Here is a 13,486-nt window from a genome sequence, read left to right as displayed (position 1 = left end):
CTAATTTTATGAGATGCACCTGTACATCTTTAGTCATGGTACTTGCAGGTAATTTTTCATCTTCAGTGTTATGACAGCCTCCACAAATGTTTCACATAGTCAAATTTGTTCTCATCTCCTTTCTTCATCTATTTTTATAATGAATGACGCAGAAAATGTGTTTGCATTCTCATTTGCATCAAAAAATTCAAATTGTTTTCCCATCAATAAATTTAAAATGCTACAGTATAGTTTTAACAAAGACACATCTAGTATATATGATTACAAGGATGGCAAATACTACAGAGGAAGACTATTATATTTCTAATATTATAGAATCTCTGTTTCTTTTTGCCTCTATTGGAATAACATTGCCAGGTCTGGTAATACAATTATTTATTGTGGCTGTTAATGTCATTGACTGGCTGAAGGGAAGATCAATAACAGGTGCTGACAAAATTATCACCTCTATTGGGATATCAAGGATAATTTTTTGTGCTGTTTCCCTGTTGTATTTGTTTTCTAATTTTATCTTTTCAAAGTTCCCTGAACTAATTTATATATTATTAGCATTTTCTCTGCAATCCTCAGCGTTTTCCAACATCTGGTTATCAACTCTGCTCTCCATCTTCTTCTACTTCAAGATCTCCACCTTTCGCAATGTCTTGCTTTTACGTCTAAAGGCCATCATATCAAGAAAAGTTGTCTACCTGATCATTGCCTCTGTGTTGTTTTCTGTTGTATATCCATGTGTGTATTTTTTTGCTATACCTTCAATGTTTTTCAGGAATTCAACACAAGATTACATTTTATACTACAGACAGAAAGAGATAGTATCATATGTCAGCATATTGTGGACAATTATTCCTCTTCTAATAGTTTTTTTTAGCTTCGGTCCTCCTCATTACTTTGCTTGGTTTCCACATTAAAAGAATGAACAATCATGGAAACAAGAAAAACAGTGCAGACACCTACCTTCGGACTATGAAATTTACAGTTGTCTCTTTCCTGGTCTGTGCCTTCTATATTATAGTAAATGTATTGCTACACATGAAAGTACTGGACTTTTTCTGGTTCTATGTAACATTGAACATTTTTCCAGTCATACATTCTATTTTACTAACTTATGTAGCAACAAAACTAAGAAACCGGTTATTCCAGATTGTCCATTGTGGAACTATCTGCTTGTCCAACAGAAATGCTCCTGGAACTCACTCGGGACAGCCAGTGGAGATGACCCCTCTGTGAATGAAGGAAAGATGAGAGGTGCTTCCTCTTTTTAGTCAAGAAATATGTTACTGTTTTCCCTGCTTGTGCATTAGTACAGAGAAGTTATACAAACCCGATTCCAAAAAAGTTGGGACACTGTACAAATTGTGAGTAAAAAAGGAATGGATTAATTTATAAATCTCATAAACTTATATTTTATTCACAATATAATATAGATAACATATCAAATGTTGAAAGTGAGACATTTTGAAATGTCATGCCAAATGTTGGCTCACTTTGGATTTCATAAGAGCCACACATTCCAAAAAAGTTGGAACAGGTAGCAATAAGAGGCCGGAAAAGTTAAATGTACATATAAGGAACAACTGGACCAATTTGCAACCTATTTGGTCAATTGGCAACATGATTGGGTATAAAAAGAGCCTCTCAGAGTGGCAGTGTCTCTCAGAAGTCAAGATGGGCAGAGGATCACCAATTCCCCCAATGCTGCGGCGAAAAATAGTGGAGCAATATCAGAAAGGAGTTTCTCAGAGAAAAATTGCAAAGAGTTTGAAGTTATCATCATCTACAGTGCATAATATCATCCAAAGATTCAGAGAATCTGGAACAATCTCTGTGCGTAAGGGTCAAGGCCGAAAAACCATACTGGATGCCCGTGATCTTCGGGCCCTTAGACGGCACTGCATCACATACAGGAATGCTACTGTAATGGAAATCACAACATGGGCTCAGGAATACTTCCAGAAAACATTGTCGGTGAACACAATCCACCGTGCCATTCGCCGTTGCCATCTAAAACTCTATAGGCCAAAAAAGAAACCATATCTAAACATGATCCAGAAGCGTAGGCGTTTTCTCTGTGCCAAGGCTCATTTAAATTGGACTGTGGCAAAGTGAAAAACTGCTTAGTGGTCAGACTAATCAAAATTTGAAGTTCTTTTTGGAAAACTGGGACGCCATGTCATCTGGACTAAAGAGGACAAGGACAACCCAAGTTGTTATCAGCACTTAGTTCAGAAGCCTGCATTCTCTGATGGTATGCGGTTGCATGAGTGCGTGTGGCATGGGCAGCTTACACATCTGGAAAGGCACCATCAATGCTGAAAGGTATATCCAAGTTCTAGAACAACATATGCTCCCATCCAGACGTCGTTTCTTTCAGGGAAGACTTTGCATTTTCCAGGATGACAATGCCAGACCACATACTGCATCAATTACAACATCATGGCTGCATAGAAGGATCCGGGTACTGAAATGGCCAGCCTGCAGTCCAGATCTTCCACCCATAGAAAACATTTGGCGCATCATAAAGAGGAAGATGGGACAAAGAAGACCTAAGACAGTTGAGTAAATAGAAGCCTGTATTAGACAAGAATGGGACAACATTCCTATTCCTAAACTTGAGCAACTTGTCTTCTCAGTCCCCAGACGTTTGTAGACTGTTATAAAAAGAAGATGGGATGCAACACAGTGGTGAACATGGCCTTGACCCAACTTTTTTGAGATGTGTTGATGCCATGAAATTTAAAATCAACTTATTTTTCTCTTTAAAATTATACATTTTCTCAGTTTAAACATTTTATATGTCATCTATGTTGTATTCTGAATAAAATATTGAAATCTGAAACTTTCACATCGTTGCATTCTGTTTTTATTCACAATTTGTACAGTGTCCCAACTTGTATATGTATATATCTATATATATCTATATATATATATATATATATATATATATATATATATGTAGCACCCTCCTAGGTAGGTGCTAGTAGGTAAATGATAGTTTGCTCCATCTGCTTATCTGGGGAGCCTGATCAGTAGTTAGGCCTGTTATATGTGTCCATGTATGATTCACTTGGTCTGAGGGAGTGTCCCCACTGTGTCCAATAGGGGAGCCTGTTGGACAGTGGAGAAAACCGAGCCAGTGACACACAGGCTTTGTAACTGTCCCAGAGGGTTGGCACAGGCAGTAGTGCATCCTGGGATACGTTATATAAGCCAAAGGCACATGTGACAGGTTGTCTTTGGGCGGGAAGCCAGGTCCCAGGAGAAGGGTGATGGCTGTCTCTCCTCCTGTCGGTGTGGTAGGTGGTCACAGGCGGTCAGCCTAATAAGTGTACCAGAGGTGTGGTGCTAAGCCAGAAGGTCCAGTGGATACTGACAGGTGAGCAAGTGGCAGAGCAACCTGAGGAAAAACAGTGTCTGTGAGTACCAGGGAGCTATCCCAGGAAGGGGACCACTCCATTGAGAGTCAGTGGACAGGAGCTAGCGCGCACACCAGGTGAGAAAGGGGGTGCCAAGTTAGAACCCTGAAGGTTTAACACAACATGATCACATTTACTATCTTCACTTCAGTGGCAGAGTGAAGCAGCGGCCTTGCCGCATTCTACAGATAGATGTCCTCTACATTGTGCATAGTTCTAAGTTGGAGAATCCCACTCACCCCTTCTCCCATCCCAGTTCTACAATAAAAACACAAAAACCAAATGCCCTGGACTGTCCATTGTCTGAGCCAAGTGTTAAAGTCATACGTTTCTACAGACTGTTGCTACGGGTATATATATATATATATATATATATATATATATATACTGTATATATGTTTCAGTGATGGCGAACCTTGGCACCCCAGATGTTTTGGAACTACATTTCCCATGTTGCTCATGCACTCTGCAGTGTAGTTAGACAAAGAGAAAGCAGTACTACATGGGTAGTATGGGGTACTAATCCCCAAAAGGGGTCTCTGTGTGTGAGAGTCACCTCCATAGGTCAACACCTTTCGCTGTATTGCGTAGCTTCCTCAGGGATTACTACCCCATACTACCCATGTATGGCAGAGGTGCTGGTTTTAGGTCTTATTTTCATTTTGCTATGTCTCTATTTATATGATTTTAATTATGTGTTCATATGCAATTCGGATGTTATGTGATACATCTTGTTTTTAACATGTTCAAATAAATACTTTTTGATACTTTCATATGTTGGGTTGGTCTCATGTTCATGCCATTAAAGTACTTCTGGTGCAGGACGGGGTCCTGCTTTCTTTTTGTCTACTATACATTAATTTGAATGTGGCATAATTAGTGGTCATAATTTTATACTGCAGTGTAGTTAAACATCATGGGAAATGTAGTTCCAAAACATCTTGGGTGCCAAGGTTCACCATCACTGATATATGTACACTGCCTGGTCAAACAAAAAGTTGCCACCCAAAAAAATGGTCACACACTCTACTATTACGTTGGCTTTGATTATGGCATGCATTCGCTGTGGCATTATTTCGATAAGCTTCTGCAATGTCACAAAATTTATTTCCGTCTAGTGTTGCATTCATTTTTCACCAAGATCTTGTATTGATGATGGGAGAGTTGGACCACTGCGCAAAGCCTTCTCCAGCACATCCAAATGATTCTCAATGGGGTTAAGTTCTGGACTCTGTGGTTGCCAATCCATGTGTGAAAATGATGTCTCATGCTCCCTGAACCACTCATTCACAATTTGAGCCGATGAATCCTGGCATTGTCATCTTGGAATATGCCCATGCCATCACGGAAGGAAAATCCCATTGATGGAATAACCTGGTCATTCAGTATATTCAGGTAGTCAGCTGACCTCATGGGATAATAGGCCGGATCTGTCTTAACACTTAAGCCTTATAATATAATAAAAAACTCTGACCCAGAATTGGATTAAAAAATTGTTTATAAGTTTATTATTGGTTTAAAGCATAAATAAATAAATAATAAAGACTCAAATAATTATCAACTCATCCTCAGACAGCCTAGCCATAAGAAGCTCAGGCTGCATCAATACATATAAAATTGTCTTTATCATTAAAAACAACTCCCATTTCTAACACATTAGTCCCCCTTTACATAGCTGCAAAGGTGACATACCACATAACAAACAGCCGCGACATAAGTGGGGGGGGGGGTGGGGAGACGAACACTAGAATTTCTCTGAGGTGAATAAGCCCCTCAGAGTCCGCACTGCTCTTTTATAGGCTCCTAATACCTTCTAGAACTTTCCCTACAACTAACCTATCACCTGTCAGGATACTCCTAATCCCACCTCCTGGAACTATCTCCAGGCAGGATCCCGTTCTTTCCCTGAGGTAAATTCCTGTCAAGACTATCCCGCCTAAATTCTGAATAAAATCTAAAGCTGCTACCCTGCCATTTCTCCCATGAGGAAAAGGGGGCATATAAAATGCCCCTTTTCCTTTCATTCTTTGGACACATCCAGTAACTATCCAATAGGATATTTACTGCATGCTTAGTTTAGTTAGTTGCTTTGTTAATTCCAGGTGGCAACATTTTTTTTGGCCAGGCAGTGTATATACACACTGAACAAAATTATAAACATAACACTTGTTTTTGCCCCCATTTTTCAAGAGCTGAACTCAAAGATCTAAGACTTTTTCTATGTACACAAAAGGCCTATTTCTCTCAAATATTGTTCACAAATCTGTCTAAATCTGTGTTAGTGAGCACTTCCCCTTTTCAGAGATAATCCATCCACCTCACAGGTGTGGCATATCAAGAAGCTGATTAGACAGCAGGATTATTGCACAGGTGTGCCTTAGCCTGGCCCCAATAAATGGCACTCTAAAAGACAAATATCCACTCACACTTAGGCAGCAAAAGATGGGGTTCAGCAGACATCCAGGTCCGTGCGTTCCATGGCCCTCAAAAACCCTTCAGGGCTCCTGAAGACGTTGTTCAAACGAAACGTACGTAGAGCGGGATCTTTACCCAGTTGCGTCACTTCCGCTAGAGGGTTTTTTGAGGGCCGTGGAATGCACGGACTTGGATGTCTGCTGAACCACATCTTTTACTGCCTAACTGTGAGTGGATATTTGTCTTGTATTAAATAAATCATTTTAACATACTACACTATGGGCATATCGCTATATTTTTTCCATATGTGAGCGATGGCAACATGGGAAGTCGATAGGAAAGCTGGGAAGTCCAGGGATACAGCCTTACTGCAACACAGGCTACATACCCCTGCAGGTAAGGATGTGTGGTGAGTGCATTACCATAGGGGATTAACACCTGCACGAGCCTTGAAGCACTAAGGAGGAAGAAAGCACAATCACCATAAGTTTGGATATACTTTACAGCACAGGATCACGGGGAAGGCTCCCCATTGGATTCGCACACTCATATAAGGATTAGAGAAGCACAGGCCCTTTTTCAGCTTTTTGGAAATAGCTGCAATACACACAGGATTACCATTGTATGGACTGTGGATTGTCAAATCACTATCACGAACCAGCACTATTTATTTGATTATTGTCACTTCAAGTGTATTGTATTGGTTTTATTTATTTTCATTTATATTAGCACCTTTAATATGCCCGTGGGTTAATTTATCATAGAGGTATTCCATTTAATAGCACATTGGCACTTCTAAAATCACCTATTAATTTATTTCAAATTTGCATTTTGCATATCTATTTGTGCATGCCACTCCCTCTAGTGGCTAAGGAAGGGCAACACATTTTCAGCACTTGGTTGTATTTTTTTTATCCAGCACCATGCACTTTCTTATCATTGTATGAATATTTATTTATCTATTAGTACTCATTGTTATTGCATTCATATTTGACTTTGGTTTAATATTTGATTGAACACATACCAGAGAAGCGCCAACCTCACCCCCTTTTTTTATATATATTTTTTATTCAAATAACTTGCATATAATTGTTTTTCATGTTCGTGTCCCATGGACTTTAATAGGGTTTGCATGTTCGCTAGAACTTTTCACTGTTCGAGATTGGTTCTGGTGCGAAACGAACAGGGGGGTGTTCGGCCCATAACAACTCAGCACTACAGACATACTTTGTACAATTTCCCCAAAATATTAATACAATGTGCAATGTTGCTGCAACCTTCAATTCAATATACCCAAAATATGTAAGAAAACGTGCGTTATATCAAATAAACACCAAAGTGACAGTTCTAAATAAACTCGAAAGTTCAGTCTTTCCACCGTGAATGAAAAGTACCCTAGTGCTCAAATAAAGATTAGCCCATCCTGCAACAATTCTAGATAAACTCTTCTCAAGAAAGTTCAATCTCTCCACTGTGAATAAAAAGTGTTTCAGTGCTCAAACACCTCTCCCCAGCAGACTAGGACTCCCCAGACAACAATGCCTCTCTTTTTATAGATTGGCATAAAACACTTATACAGATGATTTCCATCTAACATGGCTTCCAGTCCTGTCTCTCTGGCATGAGCGTGTAGCGCTCCTGCTCCATCACAGCTGCTGGTCTCATTCCAGTATTCTAGTTTTGGCTATGATGCAGTCCCCTGTCTGCTTGTTGACCTGCAAGATGATTGATGTAGCCAGCCTCAGGGTGGAGACCAAACCTTATTTAAGCAAGCCAAGCCTGTAGTCTCATGTCTGTAATATTGTGTTTAACACATGCTTCAATATCTCTGTTTGTCTTCCATCTCTGCTGTTTGTATTCCCTTGTTAATGACCCCCAGATCTGATATCAGACTAATCTCTGAACTGCCTGCCTTTTGACTACGGATTGACCCTGACTATTTTAAAACTTACCTGCCTTGTACCTGGACTGTCATTGAACCACTTTGCCTGTCTGCCAACCGCAAGTACCTTTTTGCTGTGCTCAGTTCGTGCCTGCCCCAGCGTGGTAGCCAGGCACCTAGCATTGTGCATGAGTCCTGGGAGCAACAGAGTATTGGTAGGCCTGCTTGCCTTATGGGAAAGGGGGCTGCTATAGGTGAAGAACACAGGCACCAGAGCCTGGATTGGCACAAGTCCCTGGCAGTTCTGGTGATGGTGACTGCAGATGGGGGGTCTGTGTGCACTTGAATTCAGGTTGGATGGTGACACAGGGCAGCAGGCTGGAAGACAGTCAGCAGGCACTTGGCAGCTGGCAATTTACAGGCAGCAAGCACTTGGCAGGCAAAAGGTAGCAGGAGTAGGAATGGCATTGACAGGAATGACATTCCAGCAGTAAGAATGGCTCTTCTAGACGGTGTCCTCTGTATAGACACAGGCTAATTCATGTTACTATTCATGCTAATAGGAATTGTGCATCTGCTCGTGCATGTGTACACATCTGTTGCTCACGTGCGTGCATCTGTTGCTTGTATTAGTGCCAAGCGGGCTATTTAAACTGAGTGTGTGCTATGCTTCAGTGCTGTCTTTTCTACAGCATTCCTGTGCATACCTGCAACCTATAAATTTGCATCTGACTACTGTTATCTGGCTTCTCTTGGCTATTTCTGAACTCTGCCTGCTTTGATCCTGGCTTACCTCTGACCACGCTTCTGCCTGTTCCGGTTGATGCTGCTCCACTGATCTGGTACTGACTCAGCCTGCATCCTGACATTTCTCCTGTCTATGCATCTGTACCTAATCCATCTGCCTGTGCCTGACCTGGTTCGTCTGACTCTGCTTCTGTCTCCATTGCTGCTGGACTGCCTGCTACAAGCCTCTGCCAATATTCTACTGGTGTCCATCCGGCACTCCTACTCTGCTGTGGTATGGCGGTCTCAGCCTGCTCCTGTCTGCTGTTCACTGGTGTCCATGCGGCACTCTTGCTCCGCTATGATCTACTGACGGTCTCAGCCTGCTCCTGTCTCCTGCTTACTGGTGTTCATCCAGCACTCCTGCTCCGCTGTGGTCTACTGATGGTCTTCCCCAGCTTGTTCCTGAGAGTCCGTCCAGCCCTGCTGCTGGCAAGACCAACAGGCACTCGTGCCACTCTGCACTCCTGCGCCACCTGTCTCCTCTATCAGGAGCCCTGAGTCAGAGGTGTAAAAGAGGCCTTCCTCAATGTCCCAGGCTCTTCCACCAGGTACGTTACAGGCCTTCACAGACTAGACGCAGAGCAGAGTCAGGCAAGCCAGGTCAGTAACTAACAGGCACATCAGGAACAGATGAAAGACAAAACCAGAGAAAATTCCCAGCTCAACTCACCAACCAGTCTGCTTACCAACAGAATTAACCTGTCCAACAAAATGCATTAAAAACAGGGGTTTAGTTGCACACATTTGCAAACACATGAATAAGCTGCAAGGCCTCTTCACGGCACCCTGTGTTACTTGCAGTCCTAACCCTTCTAAATTTATGAGAGTCTCCACAGTGGGAGCACATACATTCTAATGCATAGAGAAGGGGAAGGTGGGCCTGGAGGTAGCCCAAACCTCCTTAAAGGCGCAGGGGCAACCTGGACATCCAGCACATAGCACAATGGCAACTAGTGTGTCCCCTCACCAATATGTGCATCAGTACCAAAGAGATGGCCCCTGCCCCCATCTATAACTGACCTTCACAGCAAGTATACATGGAAGGGCGAACGCTTGAAAGACAAAACCAGAGAAAATTTGAAGCTCTAACTCACCAACCACAAAAAGTGGGTACTGCCCTCACCTGTAACTGGTCACTGCAGCAAGGAGCATTGGGAAGGCAACGCATATGAAAAAAATGAAGAGATTTCCAAGCTCTACTTACCGACCAGCCTGCGACCAACCAAATTGACCTGTACAACAGTATGCATTAAAAACAGGGGTTTAGTTGCACACATTTGCAAATACATGCGTAAGCCACAGAGCCCCGGCAAGGCCCCCCGTTTTCTGTGGACCTAACTCTAATTTCTGTGAGTCTCCAACAATGGAAGCACATGCATTTAGATGGACATGTGAAAGGCAGAAAAACCTGAAGGGAGCCCACCCCTTCTTAAAGGCACAGGGGCACACTGAACACCCAGCCCATAGCACTATGGCAGCAAAGGTGTCAGTGCGTTGCCTGGCCAATATAATACATAGTACAAAAAAGTGGGTACTGCCCTCACCTGTAACTGGTCACTGCAGCAAGGAGCATTGGAAAGGCAACGCATATGAAAAAAACAAAGACATTTCCAAGCTCAACTTACCAACCAGCCTGCGACCAACTGAACTGACCTGTCCAACAGTATGCATTAAAAACAGGGGTTTAGTTGAACACATTTGCAAATGCTGTTTGCATACTGTTGGACGGGTCAATTTGGTTGGTTGCAGGCTGGTCGGTACGTTGAGCTTTGAAATTAGGTCTAATCCGCCTTTGTCAAGGGGAACAAAGTATACCTATAACGCGTAGGGTCTCTCCGGTTCTCCTCACCATTTGTACCTTGGAGTCTTCTGTATTTAGGGTGATCTGTCATTGCATGCAATTTTAGCTTATGTTGTCTTGTTATTGTTCCATTGTTGTTACTTTTTTCTTCATGTACAATAATAAAGTTTGATGTTTTTTATTACTTAGTGTTTCTCCTATTGTGTCCAGTGGCATTCATAGTCCCAAACAATTGGGGGTTCTCTTTTGTATCTAATTACCGGGATGATGGCCACGTTCGTTTTGATGTCTACAAAAAAAAAAAAAAACAAGATACTTTTTTTCCACCCAATGTCCTAGTACCTTATAGCAACATTCAACAGCGCTTTACAAGTTTCAAATTTACATTCGCCTTCCTACTTTGTATAAAGAGTTACACAGCTGATGTGTTTGCATTACCATTTGCATTTTATATTTTTTCATCAAATAAATAAAGAGTACTTTTAAGATTGTTTAGTGAAAGCTCTTGAATATAATGGAAAACATGACAAATTCTACCGAGAATAGCTATAATGAAACCGATTTAACACAACATTTATTGCTATTTGCACTGCTTTCAATATTATTATCATCATGTTTGTTGATACAATCATTTATTGTGGCTGTGAATATCACTGACTGGCTGAAGAGAAGATCAATAACAGGTGCTGACAAAATTATCACCACTCTTGGGATATCTAGAATTATTTTTCATACTGCTTGTCTATTGCATTGCTTTTCAGCATTTTACCTTTTAAAGTTTCCTGAAACATTTTTTACATTGAATATACTTGTTCAAACTTCAGTCTCTTCTAACCTTTGGTTATCCACCCTACTTTCCATCTTCTTCTACTTCGCGATCTCCACATCTCAAAATGCTTTCTTCTTACGTCTGAAGGCCATCATATCAAAGAAGGTCGGCTTCCTGATTATTGCCTCTGTGCTGTTGTCTTTAGGATACTCAACTATTAGTTTTATGGTCACATTTAAAATGATTTTTAGGAATTTAACGAAATTTAACTTTCTAATAATTCAACAGCAGCAAAAGTTAATTTCATATTGTAATATATTTTGGAGTATTTTCCCTCTTCTGATGTTCTTCACAGCTTCAGTCCTTCTCATTATTTTGCTTGCTTTCCACATAAGCAGAATGAACAATTGTGGAAATGCAATGAGCAGTACAGCAACTTATCATAGGACTATGAAGTTTACAGTTTTCTCCTTCCTGATCTGTGCATTTTATACTATGTTGCACATATTTGAAGTGCATACGAATCCATCAAACATTTTATGTTTCCATTTTATAAGGAATATTTTTCCAGTTTTCCAGTCTGTTTTGCTAATTTATGTAACAGCGAAGCTCAGAAATCAGTTCTTCAGGATTGTCCATCGTGGTACTGACTGGTGGTTCAACAGAAAAGCTCCTGGCCTTCACTCTAGAGAGACGGTAGAGACAATCCCTTTGTGACTAAAGAAAAGATTATAAAATTAGAAGCAATGTCTTAATTTTAAGAGCCGGTTCACACAATTACGACTTGTCAGACGACTTGGTCAGCCTGGCAAGTTGCGCACCGTCGCGGTCCATTGAGTAGTACAGGACCGGTTCTAATAGGAGCGATACAAGTCGCTCCGACTTAGAAAAAGGGTCCTGTACTACTTCGGGGCGACCTGGAGCGACTTGCATAGACATTCATTTTATGAAGTCTGTGCAAGTGGTGCCGAAGTCGCGGTGCACGCGACTTCACAGGCCTCCCCCTAAGTCAGAGCGACGTAGTGTGAACCGAGCCTAAGTAGACATTAGAAACATGTTAACATTTTCCTTATGTTAGTAAAGTAATTTATACTTTAATTTTTTTGTAATAAACAGATGTTTTATAATATTGAATTTAGAAGCAGATAGATAAGTATACATATTTTATTTTTTATTGCATGAATGTTTTTGCTGCAATTAACTAATTATATCTAGCACAAACATTGTAGCGTTAAGCCATTCTCATTAGCAACACTGGCTTCACTGACATTCACAGCATAGTGACCAGCAACTTTTACAATATTTGTAATATATTTGGTGTGATGTTGCTAAATGTCCAGTCTGCAGAATGTGCATTGAATATTAAATTGAAAAAAGCAGATTTTTTTTTTACCAAATCCGGGGTGAATGTTCGATGAATGTGCACTCATGGGGCATACAATCAGTACCATTCTTCAATTCTGAAGGTTCTGTGTTTTTTTGCATTGAGGTTATTGTAAACTGCATGAGAAAAATAATAAAAATGATGTGTAGAAGCAAAGGTTTTTGGTTCCCTCAGTCTGTTCTTTTTAGTTTCTTTTTGCTTGTTTAGAATTTAAGTGATACCATTGATTCGTTAATTTAAAGAATTTAGGATGTAAGCTTTTAAGGCACCTTGGATCCATTCTTAATACTTTTTATAATTCACAAACCTTCTAAAATCGTTGATGGATAACATGACACAACAATCTACTACTTTTTTTTTAAATAATTTCTTTAGTTCCTGGATTAGACAGGATTTTAGAGATAGCATGAACATCTTCCTATCCTATATTTGACCACAGTCATAATGTTCTGCCATTTTATAAAATTACATATCTAAATAGAAAATGCCTAGAGAATAAAATAGATGTGATGGTTTTACATTTACATTTCCTAAAATACGTATATATAGGGAGGAGGTTCGAGTCTGCAGCTACCATGGGTTTGAGGCCAATTCATTAGTTTATCAATAGCAACAAAAACGTATAATTAGGATTTCTATGGTGGCATTGGTCATAGTGTTTAGAACAAAAAAATTGTGTTCAATTCTTTCATTACCTGTTCTACTAAGAATGTAGTATATATGTTACACTGCAAATGTGGAAAACAATATGTTGAAAACAACATGTGGTCCGAAATATTAGAGCCCTACAGGTAAGATTAGGGGAACATATTAGCAACATTAAAAAGGGCTTTCCTGGCCACAGTGTGTCTAAACACTATGACCATTGCAACCATAGAAATCCTAATGATACTTTTTTCGTTGCTATTGATAAACTAGCCCCTAATTGGAGAGGATCTGACATTAAAAGAGAAATTTCCCGCCTGGAGACACACGGTGGATTTATTGTCTGAGATCATATGTTCCATATGGGTTAAATGTCGAGTGGGACTTG

General features: G+C 40.5%; 1 protein-coding gene across 1 annotated transcript; it reads left to right on the top strand.

The window, feature by feature from the left end:
* Positions 1–269: 269 nt before the first annotated feature.
* Positions 270–1,227, top strand: LOC309550093 (taste receptor type 2 member 46-like; the record flags this gene model as incomplete). Its single annotated transcript, XM_082250552.1, is given in 2 exon segments — positions 270–860; positions 862–1,227. Coding segments are annotated over 2 exon segments (957 nt in total).
* Positions 1,228–13,486: the final 12,259 nt, after the last annotated feature.

Source organism: Pelophylax lessonae (assembly GCF_965119305.1).
Source record: "Pelophylax lessonae genome assembly, chromosome: 3".
Taxonomy (NCBI): domain Eukaryota; kingdom Metazoa; phylum Chordata; class Amphibia; order Anura; family Ranidae; genus Pelophylax; species Pelophylax lessonae.
Note: the sequence above shows the minus strand (reverse complement) of the source record. Positions and strands in the feature narration are given on the sequence as shown.